A 12,695-nucleotide genomic window follows, 5' to 3' on the forward strand; every position below is an offset into this window, starting at 1 on the left:
TCAGTTACCTGTACACCATATTATAAAACTATATACTATATATTGTTGTTAAATTCTAACATGCTGGTTAGCTTATCAAGTACGGTCTCTAGCTCATTGTTACCAAGTATTAATGGTCTTACTGCATACAAAATATAAAAAAAGAAAAATATCAATACAGTATTTTCACTTTACAGAATGAGAATGTAGGGTAGGCTTAAAGAAATGATTGTGCAGTTGCAATGTAGCCAAAAATAAAAGGCTATCTAACCAATACCAGGGCAATCTCTTAACCTGAACCAGGTTATTTTATTCCTCGGGCAAATGATATAAAATAGTCTATTTCCTGTACATTGAAAAATGCTAATATTCAGCAAGGGAGAGACAGGAGTTAGAACTGGAAAAAAAAGTGGCAAGTAAGTAAAAGTTGTTAAGGTGTTCCAATCTAAGTGAACATAGTACCTTAATTCCCAAAGGTGTACATAGCTATACAGCATGACACAGCTGTGAAATCATCAGAAAGAGCTTGAAATATAAAACAATACTTTAAAGACATATTCCAATAACTGAAGTGTGTTGCTGGTGTAAAACACTGAAGGAAGTTCCCAAGAATTATATAGCAGAACTTCTCAATAAATGTAAGACTACCAATAATGGGATGTATATTTGTGTGTGTCCATGATAGTCAAAAGAATATAAAGTACATTAAACTCTTGTCATTTGCAAGGGATGCAACCCATAAAAACCTCATTAATGGCAAAATCTGGACTTGGAAGTCCAAGTCCGTGGAAAATAAAAGGCTAGTGTGTGAGTTACACAAGGCCCACTACCCCATATGCTTTCCTCAACATAAATAAATGAGTAATCTTCACAATCTTCAAGTCAGCTTCCTTAGAAAATATTAAATCCTGAGGGACCATGAGGGTCTTGGTGATCATACGCAGAATCCTGCCACTAGCTTACGGAATGTGCCAATTTGAAGTTGAGAGGATTCCTTCTTAGAGAGAGGGGAGACTGTCAAATTTTGCCACTTAAGGTAAACCCTTCAGAGTTCAGCAGTTATGCCTTCAGCTCACAACTAATGAACCTGGGTTCAATCCTTGGGAAGCTGAACCTGTTCACCTGACAGTATATAGTCACCTGTGCATTAGCATAGACTTGTTAGTGGAACCCTGGATGAGGATGGGGGAATGGTTGTATACCTTAAGGATGACTTTGTAATAAGATGAAAAGAAGTAATGACACTTAGACTGTAATTATGAATTTGTAAAACTGATTTTAATAATTTGTTGGTTATCATTTCTTGACTATATTTTTGTATTTTATTAACTTCCAAGTTCTTGAAGTACAGTGGAACTTCAGCTTACGAATGCCCCACCATACAAGTTTTTCAGGATATGAGCAGTCGCTCGGTCGATTTTTTGTTTCTGGATACAAGCAAAAATTCAAGATGCGAGCTTCCCCCTCAAACAACTTTTTTTAGACCTCCAGATCTTACAAAAATGAAAGTGAATATATAATTGTAGTTCTTGTTGTGATGTATTATATTGATTTTACTGCTTAAGACTATAACTGCAACATAAATAATAGTATTTCTTACCTTAAATTGTGGGTGCTGGTGTTTGTCGATGACTGTGAAGAGTGGAGAGTTATGCTGTGCCCCTACTGGGGTGAGGTGGATGGTAGAGGTTCTGGTACTGAAGTCGATGGTTGTACTGGAGTGTGCATAAATTCTGTAATGGATTTCTGTTCTATTTTACCCTGCAGTACATTATACAACTGACGGTAAGGCATCAGCTGCTCTAGACACCATTTCAGGGAAAAAGTCTAACTTTAAGTCATTCAGTCAAGTCAAGTCAAGTCAAGTCAAGTCAAGTCAGTCAAGTCATTCTGTCAGTCAATCAGCCAGTCTTTCAGTCAAGTCATTCAGTCAGTCAATCAAGTCAATAAGTCAGTCAGTCAAGTCATTCATTCAGTCGAGTCAGTAAGTCAGTCAGTCGAGCCAGTAAGTCAGTCAGTCGAGCCAGTAAGTCAGTCAGTCGAGTCAGTAAGTCAGTCAGTCGAGTCAGTAAGTCAGTCAGTCGAGTCAGTAAGTCAGTCAGTCGAGTCAGTAAGTCAGTCAGTCGAGTCAGTAAGTCAGTCAGTCGAGTCAGTAAGTCAGTCAGTCGAGTCAGTAAGTCAGTCAGTCGAGTCAGTAAGTCAGTCAGTCGAGTCAGTAAGTCAGTCAGTCGAGTCAGTAAGTCAGTCAGTCGAGTCAGTAAGTCAGTCAGTCGAGTCAGTAAGTCAGTCAGTCAAGTCAATAAGTCAGTCACCACCACTAGCCACATACGTAATGACATATTTTATTCATTCTAGTGCATATATCATGTTTCTATGTTATTAATATTCTTTATTATGTCATAGTAGATGAATTAGATAAGCCGTAGAGTTGATATTAATGAAATATTGAAGTATTTTGTCATGCCTGCAATTCCGCTGGGATGGATTAATGCCATTTCAATTAATTTAAATGAGGAAAATCGACTCAGCATACGAGCAAATCAGGATACGAGCAAGGTCACAAAACGGATTAAATTCGTAAGCCAAGGTTCCACTGTATACAGTATGTCATGAACAATTGTCAAGCAGAAAGAAATTGAATGCTTGTATCACATATGGCAGATCTAGTCTCAAGACAATTAACCATGAATATTTAAAACCAGAGCCTAAATACCTGCATATGGCAAAGGTTTACTGCTGTGAAAAATATGTTTCTAATGTTCAAACAGTACATGATGATGTATACAGAGAGCAAAGTACTTTTAAGTAACTGGCTGTGATTGCATCTTCCAATATTCAACATTACCATTACCAGCTAAACATTACATGTTTAATCTGAAATTCATGAATAATATTAACACATTTCATCAAGAGGAATACTGTTGACTTACAGTGAAACAATTTTTAGCGCAAAATTAAATAACGATAGCTTCATCAAATTTAAATAGGATTTAAGCTATAAACAATATTGTTTATAAATTTTTAACACCTTATTTATTCAAATGCCAGTACATTACAACAGCTCATTAGTTAAATCAATAGTTTTTAAAAATGCGACTGAAAAGGTAATAAAAACAGTAAGCAGTGTACTCACAAGCAGGTTTACTAGTTGCTGGTGGGGGTGGAGGAGGCTGACCTCTGGGCCAGCGTGAAGAGGAACTACTTCTATAGTCTCCCAGGCCACGCTCCTCAGTCGAGCTGTGGTGCTCTGCACTACGCTGGCATACTGGCGAACTAGAGCCTGGCAAGCTTACAGGACGACTCCTTACTACTTTTTCTGGGGTTGACATGCCATTTGGCTAAAATAATGAAAATAGATGTAGTATGTGATTATTTAAATATTTTTTTATTATACATTCAGCTATTCAACATCCTTGTAATTTGTTTATTAATCTTAAAACAAATAAATGAAATCTATATACAATACCTTAATTCCTGAACACACAATGTATCTTTAACATACAGTATCTCTGTAAACCCAATGTACTTTATAACAATCATTTCCTTCTTCCATCAGCATATCTTTCAAACTTTGTATGCAAGTATGCATACATACACAATCATGCATGCATATCTTCATAAATATTACCCTGCTCATACTCCAACAGCATACAATCATAAAAACCACCTCCCTCCACTCACTCCTATTTAATGTGCTTACACAAGTCTATTGGATGTCCAAACCCCTAACATTCAAACCTGCTTCACCCTCCCTTTCCAGCCTTCTTAAGATGATCCTTACCCCTCCTTCCCTCCACTGCTGATTTGCATATCCTCCTAGTCATTCTATTTTGCTTCATCCTTTCATGATGTCCGAGCCACCTTAACCCTGCCTCAGCCCTCTGAATATTTCTCTTCTAAATCCACACCTTCTAATATTATCAAGTTCCAAACTTTCTGCATAATATTCACATAACACTGTGAAATTAATCACACCATCTCCACTGCCTCCAATCTTCTCTTTGATGTTACATTTAAAATCCATGCTTCACACCCATATAATAGAGTTGGTACTACTAAACTATGGTGCATTCCTCTTTCTGCTTCCATGGATAAAGCTCTTTCTCTCCACAGATGCCTCAACACATCACACACCACTTCTATGGTTAACCTCATCTTTCACAAGCCTATCCACTGACAGCTTGACCTTCAAATATCTGAACACATTCACCTACTTCATACTCCCTACCTTCAACCTGATATCCAATCTTTTACTGTGTACACTATATTTTTTTATAAACTTTCATTACCTTGCCCCTTCCTTTATTTACCTTTAACTTCCTTCTTTTACATACCCTCCCAAATTCCTCCACAAATCTTTGCTACTTCTCTTCAGAAATTTTTTCTTACTAAACGTTGCACTATTCTGTCTAGAAGCCATCCTGAGAAAGTTGTATAGAGAAAGATGGCTCCATTATGATTTTGAAATCTCCATGACAAAGATTAAGGTAGTGAGGGTAGCTATAAACAAAAGGTTCAGTCTTATGAGATCCTATTTATTTATCTCAGTTATGTACTAGCATTAAACATATATATTTTCCTTTGTTTTCCTTACCTTGAAAATTTCATCATCATCTGACATATCAGTCAAATTATCATCTGAGATGTTCCACTCATATTCTACATTCTCAAACATGGACTTCTTCTGTTGTTGTGCTTGAGTGAGCTGAAACAAAAGATATGTTGAAACTAAATGGCATACTGCAGACAACAGCAAAGAATAAACAGCAGAATAAACTTTCGTTGATGAAGATCTTAATAAAGTTCCAATAAAATCTTGTTCTGTAAAGTGACCTGTGTCACAAGAGAACTGAACTACCAACTATTATAAGCAAGGTAAATTGCTATATGATTAGATACAGTATCCCTGAACCACATTAATTCCAGTCCCATATCCCAGTATATTTTGAAAAAAAAAAAATAAAAAAATAGGAACTAATCTAATACAGAAATCTTCTCCTCTTCCAACAAATATTAAAAAGTGTGGGACATTTTTAACCTTTTCAGTGTCAGAACCCCCAAAATTAAAAGTGCTAACAATCTCAGGAATTTAAAAATAAAGTATGTACTAATATTTTCTTCTGAAATGGTTAAAAATCTTATTCCAACACCAAACAATCAAAATCTGATGGAAAACCTATGGATTTACTCAGGAACAAAGTTGGCGTGCTAAACACAATTTACGCATCAGCGATTTCACCCACTTCAAGTCTGTTCTATCAATTCAGCACCAGAAACCCCCATTCAACTTTCACAGCTGCCCTATGAAGTGCACAGAAATTGGTAATTTGGCCAATTTTACACAAAATTAAAACAATCATATTTGAAAACAAGGTCTAATATAAACAATAAGGCAATGTTTCCTGTTCAATAATCATGACCTCAGCCTCTCCTATATTACAACTGCCCTCCATTTTGAAGTCATCACAAAAAAAATACTTTTTTTTACCCGATTTCACAGATTAATAAAATATAATTAGGAATGACTGGTCATGGTTTGAGGCATCCCAATAATTGAAGAACACTTAGTAAAGACCTCATGAAAGAGACCAGAATGGTAGGGAGAGACTTACCCATCTTCCAGAAAATCATCAAGAATTTAAAATTTCCTCTACTTTAACCCTAATTTCAAGCTACTTATGGTCCTGAAACCAACCAAAATCATCTATTTCAGTGGTATGTCTTCCACTCTATAAAGGATAGCAAGAAACAGCCAATAAAACCATAAAAACCATCCTAGAAAACACCTCAAACTCACTATTTTAAACCAAACACAAGGTTAGAGGTTTGCTTTTCCCATCATGTAACACATAGGGCAGGATTTTTTTTTTTATACTGTGCACTCTCACCACACAAATCCATTCCCTCATGTCTAAGTCAAAATTTACTGCTCACAGTTTATCTGAGAGAGACGAGCTCAAAACTTAGATCTATATGCACATTTTGTCAGTAATGTAGATCTACATAATAGACAGTGAAAGGGTTAAATGCAACACTTAATGAAGCATCCCTTAGTTTTATAAATTGCTACATGTACATTTTTTAAACCAATGGCTATTTTTTCCAGAGTAGGATGGCCTATTTGTAGCTATAGGTGCAGAACTATGCTTGTGTATTCCATCTTCCATATTTAATCTTCAGACATTCATTTTAAATGTCAAATGATTGCAGCACACACTGGCCTGCATACTACTCCAAGATAGGCTTAACATGTTATTTTTTTTTTATTTATTAACACATTGGTCTTTTCCCACCAAGGCAAGATGGCCCAAAAAAGAAAAACTTTCATCATTCTCTTACCAGAGGGGTGCTCACACAACAGTCATAAAACTGTAACATTAACACCCCTCCTTCAGAGTGCAGGCACTGTACTTCCCATCTCCAGGACTCGTATCCGTCCTGCCGGTTTCCCTGAATCCCTTCGTAAGTGTTACCTTGCTCACACTCCAACAGCACGTCAAGTCTTAAAAAACCATTTGTCTCCATTTGCTCCTATCTAACATGCTCATGCATGCTTGCTGGAAGTCCAAGCCCCTCACACACAAAACCTCCCTGGCCCCCTCCCTCCAACCTAGGCCGACCCCTACCCCGCCTTCCCTCTACCACAGATTTATACACTCTCAAAAGCATGCTATTTCGTTCCATCTTCTCTACATGTCTGAACCACCTCAACAACCCCTCCTCAGCCCTCTGGATAATAGTTTTGGTAATCCTACACCTCCTCCTAATTTCCAATCTAACACTCTCTGCATTATATTCACACCATACATTGCCCTCAGACATGACATCACTGCCTCCAGCCTTCTCCTTGTTGTGACATTCATCACTCATGCTTCACACCCATATAAGAGTGTTGGCAAACACACAAGACCTCTTCACCCCAACCAATGGCACTGACTACAGCTTATCAACATCCTCAGGTATGGCACAGGTGAACACCATTCAGAAGATTTTACAAGAAAATTATATCCTCAAACTACAAAATGAAACCTATGAAAAAAGAATTAAAGACTCAGAATGCTCTCTAGTAACTCATAACTCAAGGATCATTGAACTGGAGACAAAACTAACAAACTTGGCAACAAAGACCAAACAATACACAAACATGCAAACAACTCTCATTAGCCCCACTAAACAACTAGCTTCCCTAACAACTAAGTTATCAGAGGCTGAATGAGACTGGAGGGCAAACATGGACTCTCAATGGAGTGCATGCCTACAGTATCAAAGGGACTTACTGGAACAAGATAAATTGCAAGATGCTATTATTGTTAACAGTCCCAGCTTACCAACAGACACAAACCAGGGGGCAATTGCACACAAAATGCTCTTCAGTTAATCAAAGACAAGATGAAGGTTAACACTGAAGCTGCCCATATCAAGAAGGCTCGACTGCTAGGCAGACTGGGTCAAAAACAAAGTGTGATGCTAAGATTTCACTAACTTGGCCGAAAAAAGGACCTTATAGATTCTTCCATCCATGTGAATTGTGGAGTGTTTGTTAATAAATGTTTAACAAGAAAGCAACAAAACCTACTGTACAGACTTTGTACACTCAAACGTGAAAATAGTGATAGAATTAAAAAATGTTTCACTCGTGATGGCACAATCATAGTGAAATGATCGGGCATGGGTCAAGGGTATGAAATAACATATGAACATGACCTATCATGTTGGTCTGACTGAGTCTGGTTAATCCTACACAGTATTATCAGTTTAAAGATTATATTGAAAATCCCATTTGTCTAGCAAAAAAGGGATCTTACGTAGTTTTTTTCGACTACCCCCCTCCTGCCTTTTACAGGCCCTCTCCAAAACTCACAGTATTATCATTATAGATAAACAAAAAAATTTTACCATCAATACTTACGGAGATTGCATATTGCAGAAAAGCCGCGTATGGCAACAGCGGCGACTGCCGCTCACCCGGTAAACTTTGATTTACTTGTATTTGAAGGTTTGTTGTTTTTTTCACTATTTTATTTTTTATGTGGCCTATGAGACCTGTGTTTACAAAAACAAACAATACAAAACATTGTTTATTATTATTGTTCTATAATATATATACCAATATACATTCATGGTTATCTCTGTCTAGCTAGGATAACCCAAAAAAGGGTATACATATATTTTTCTTACGTAGTTAACTCCAAATGCCCTATTCGACTTACCCCCCAATTTTTATTATAAAGTAATTATAGTTTTCCTATATACTTTTGTTAATTAACCATATTAATTAGTTTTATTTGTTTTCAGATTAAGCCACTTCAAACTAATATAGTACAGTAGAGCCCTGCTTTTCGGCTTTTCGCCTTACGGCATTCCGCTAATACAGCGATCTCAAATTATGGCAAGTGGTCTTTCAAATATGGCGTGCGCCACCCAGTTTGTTTACATTCTCCGTGAGCACATCTCTCTATTATGTAATAATAATCACTCTTGAGCACACTAAATGCCTAATTTTACATCAATATAGGCATTTTCATTAATTCATCTATGGTATTTTCTTCAAAATTATACAAGAAACAAGTTACACAGCATATAAACATGCTATTTATATGCTATGGAGGCGTGGTTGCCTGGTGTAGGGAAAACATTACATAATACTAATAATAATCACCCTTGGGCACATTAAATGTCTTATTTTACATTAATATAGACAGTTTCATTAATCCATCTATGATATTTTCTTCAAAATTATATAAGAAACAAGTTACATAGCATATAAACATTTTATGTGTACAGTGGACCCCCGGTTAACGATATTTTTTCATTCCAGAAGTATGTTCAGGTGCCAGTACTGACCGAATTTGTTCCCATAAGGAATATTGTTAAGTAGGTTAGTCCATTTCAGACCCCCAAACATACACGTACAAACGCACTTACATAAATACACTTACATAACTGGTTGCATTGGGAGGTGATCGTTAAGTGGGGGTCCACTGTATATACTATGGAGGTGTGGTAGCCGAGTGGATGGAAAACATTACATCACTCCCCTTAATACATAACGCTTTTGTTTACAAGTCTCGGCTTGAAGTATTCATTACTTCTCCCTTTGTTTATGATGACATCTAAAGGTAGTTGTTAGAAACGATTAAACTCAGTGAACATGGTATGTTGATGGTAACAATATGGCTCTGGGTCCTATTAAATATCGTGTAGCTATGTAGGTAGGTGTAGGTATGTAGACCAGGCGGACTACATACCTACATTATTATTATAATTGATAATTACACATATGTGTACCTGTACATAAGTATGCCTTCACTCAAGGCATCATTTCTTCTAAAAATAATGTTACATGAGAATGGGAGTGTTTCTCTTTATTTATTCTACTGTATCAACGTGGAGACAACTTGTACACAATGTAAAGTGACGAAAACCAGACACATTCATCTGGTTTGTTTACATTACATGTGGGTGGGGTGGGCAGGGCTTCCCTGGCTGGATTCCATACTTCCCAAACCTGACTTCCTACAAATACAACTCACCTCTCACCCTACATTAAGACTACAAATATTTTAAGGTAAGTAATGGGTGTATTGTGTGTGTATTTTACTTTTTATTGTTTTTAATGCCTAATTCTATTGCTAACATAATATATGTTAGTGTAAACTTGTTATCTGGCATTTATATGCATTTATAAGTGGAAAAAATGGTGTTCTGCTTTTCGGCGATGTCTGCTTTCCGGCAGTACCCTGAAACCTAACCTGCCGAATAAGTGGGTCCCTACTGTACTAATTCTAGTACAGTGGACCCTCGACCAACGATGGCATTGTATAACGTTAAATCCGACTAGCGATACATTTTAACGCAAAAATTTTGCCTCGACTAATGCTAAAAAACTCGACCTACGCGATTCGTTCCGTTCGAGACGCGTCCACGTGTGGCCTGAGCATGCCTCGCTTGTCCCATGGGTGCCAATGTTTACAAGCCAGCCACCGCGGTCGCATCCAAACATACAATCGGAACATTTCATATTATTACAGCGTTTTTAGTGATTGCACCTGCAAAATAAGTCACCATGGGCCCCAAGAAAGCTTCTAGTGCCAACCCTACAGCAAAAAGGGTGAGAATCACTATGGATATGAAGAAAGAGATCATTGCTAAGCATGAAAGTGGAGCGCGCGTCTCAGAGCTGGCCAGGTTGTACACAAAACCCCAATCAACCATCGCTACTATTGTGGCCAAGAAAAGGGCAATCAAGGAAGCTGTTCTTGCCAAAGATGCAACTATGTTTTCGAAACTGAGATCGCAAGTGATAGAAGATGTTGAGAGACTGTTATTGGTGTGGATAAATGAAAAATAGATAGCAGGAGATAGCATCTCTCAAGCGATCATGTGAAAAGGCTAGGAAGTTGCATGACGATTTAATTAGAAAAATGCCTGCAACTAGTGGTGATGTGACTGAATTTAAGGCCAGCAAAGGTTGGTTTGAGAGATTAAAGAATCATAGTGGCATACATAGTGTGATAAGGCATGGTGAGGCTGCCAGTTCGGACCAAACAGCAGCTGAAAAATATGTGCAGGAATTCAAGGAGTACATAGACAGTGAAGAATTGAAATCTGAACAAGTGTTTGTGACAAAACAGGCCTGTTCTGGAAGAAAATGCCAAGCAGGACCTACATTACTCAGGAGGAAAAGGCACTCCCAGGACATAAGCCTATGAAAGAAGGCTTACTCTGTTGATGTGTGCTAATGCTAGTGGTGATTGCAAAGTGAAGCCTTTATTGGTTTATCACTCTGAAACTCCAAGAGTGTTCAGGAAAAACAATATCCTCAAGGCTAATTTGTATGTGCTGTGGAGAGCAAACAGTAAGGCATGGGTCACTAGGGACTTTTTCTATGACTGGTTACACCATGCATTTGCCCCCACTGTGAAAAATTATCTAATTGAAAAAAAATTAGACCTTAAGTGCCTCCTGGTGTTAGACAATGCCCCTGGTCATCCTACAGACTTGGCAGAGCGACTTTGTGGGGACATGAGCTTCATTAAGGTCAAGTTTTTACCTCCTAATACCACTCCTCTCCTGCAGCCCATGGACCAGCAGGTCATTGCAAACTTCAAAAAACTCTACACAAAAGCTATGTTTGAAAGGTGCTTTGTAGTGACCTCAGAAACTCAACTGACTCTAAGAGAGTTTTGGAGAGATCCCTTTAGCATCCTCAACTGTGTAAACATTATAGGTAAGGCTTGGGAGGAAGTGACTAAGAGGACCTTGAACTCTGCTTGGAAGAAACTATGGCCAGAATGTGTAGACAAAAGGGATTTTGAAGGATTTGAGGCTAACCCTGAGAAGCCTATGCCAGTTGTGGAATCAATTGTGGCATCGGGAAATCCTTGGGGTTGGAGGTAAGTGGGGAGGATGTGGAAGAGTTGGAGGAGGAGGACAATGAAGAACTAACCACTGATGAGCTGCAAGATCATCTTCAACAGCAAGAGGCCAGACCTGAGGAAACTGCTCCGGAGGAGGGGATAGAGAAATTGAAGTTGTCTACTTCAAAGATTAAGGAAATGTGTGCAATGTGGGTTAAAGTGCAAACTTTTTTTGATGAAAATCACCCTGACACAGCTACTGCAAGCCGTGTTGGCAACCTGTACACTGACAATGTTGTGAAACACTTTAGGAATGTCATAAAGGAACAGGAGGTACAGGCCTCTATGGACAGATATGTTGTGCGACAGATGTCCAGTGACTCAAGCTGGTCCTAGTGGCATTAAAAGAAGGGAAGTAACCTCAGAAAAGGACTTGACACCTTAAGTCCTAATGGAAGGGGATTCCCCTTCTAAACACTAACACTAACACCATCCACACTCTCCTCTCCTCCTATCCCATCAATCATCACCAGATCTTCAATAAAGGCAAGTGACATGTAATTGTACATGTCTTCTTCAGTTTGTGTGTATTAAAATCAATATTTCATGTGGTAAAAAAAAATTTTTTTTTTTTAATACTTTGGGGTGTCAGGAACGGATTAATTTGATTTCCATTATTTCTTATAGGGAAAATTAACTCGACTAACGATAATTTCGCCTAACGATGAGCTCTCAGGAACGGATTAATATTGTTGGTCGAGGGTCCACTGTATATATATTTTTTTTTACTATACTGTATGTCAGTTTATATTATTCAGTAACACCAGGTGCTAAAGCAGGTGCTAATCAAGGTGCTCAATCAAGTGCTAAAGTGTTGTCTTTTCAAGTTTAGCTTAATATACTCAGTACTCATTCTTTTTGTTTTAATTAATAGTCACAATCCACATATTCATCCTTGATAGTAGTTGTTAGTAGTTGCTTTTCAGTTTTTATTTTATTTGATACCTAGCTACATTCTCCATTACTCCTATGAATGCAAATATTGATCCTGATATTAACCTCTTGTTAAGCAGCACAAATAATCCTAACAATAAGTGCCATTACTACACTGCCAGTCAGGCTAAAGCTGTACTCAGTGCCAACAAGAACATAACAGTATTCAAATACAACACAGATAACTGAGTAAGTACTATGATGACCTTGCACTTCTTAATTCTCTAAATGTTAACATATCCTTTATTTTTCTCACTGAAACCTGGCTCAAATATGATTTGACATCTTTGTCTTACCTGGTTACACAGCCATACACAACTGCAGGCCTGATCAATCAGGAGGTGGTACTGTTATCTACTACTC

At 37.8% G+C, this 12,695-nt stretch overlaps 1 protein-coding gene across 1 annotated transcript in view; it reads right to left on the reverse strand.

The window, feature by feature from the left end:
• The window catches only part of Asap (ArfGAP domain of ASAP), a gene marked incomplete in the record, with an annotated part of 838,555 nt that overhangs the window by 124,321 nt on the left and 701,539 nt on the right, over nt 1-12,695 (reverse strand). Inside the window, 2 exon segments of the mRNA XM_070084261.1 lie at nt 3,113-3,317; nt 4,574-4,684. Coding sequence (XP_069940362.1) covers nt 3,113-3,317; nt 4,574-4,684 — 316 coding nt within the window.

The sequence above is a fragment of the Cherax quadricarinatus genome, chromosome 12, assembly GCF_038502225.1.
Source record: "Cherax quadricarinatus isolate ZL_2023a chromosome 12, ASM3850222v1, whole genome shotgun sequence".
NCBI classification, from domain to species: domain Eukaryota; kingdom Metazoa; phylum Arthropoda; class Malacostraca; order Decapoda; family Parastacidae; genus Cherax; species Cherax quadricarinatus.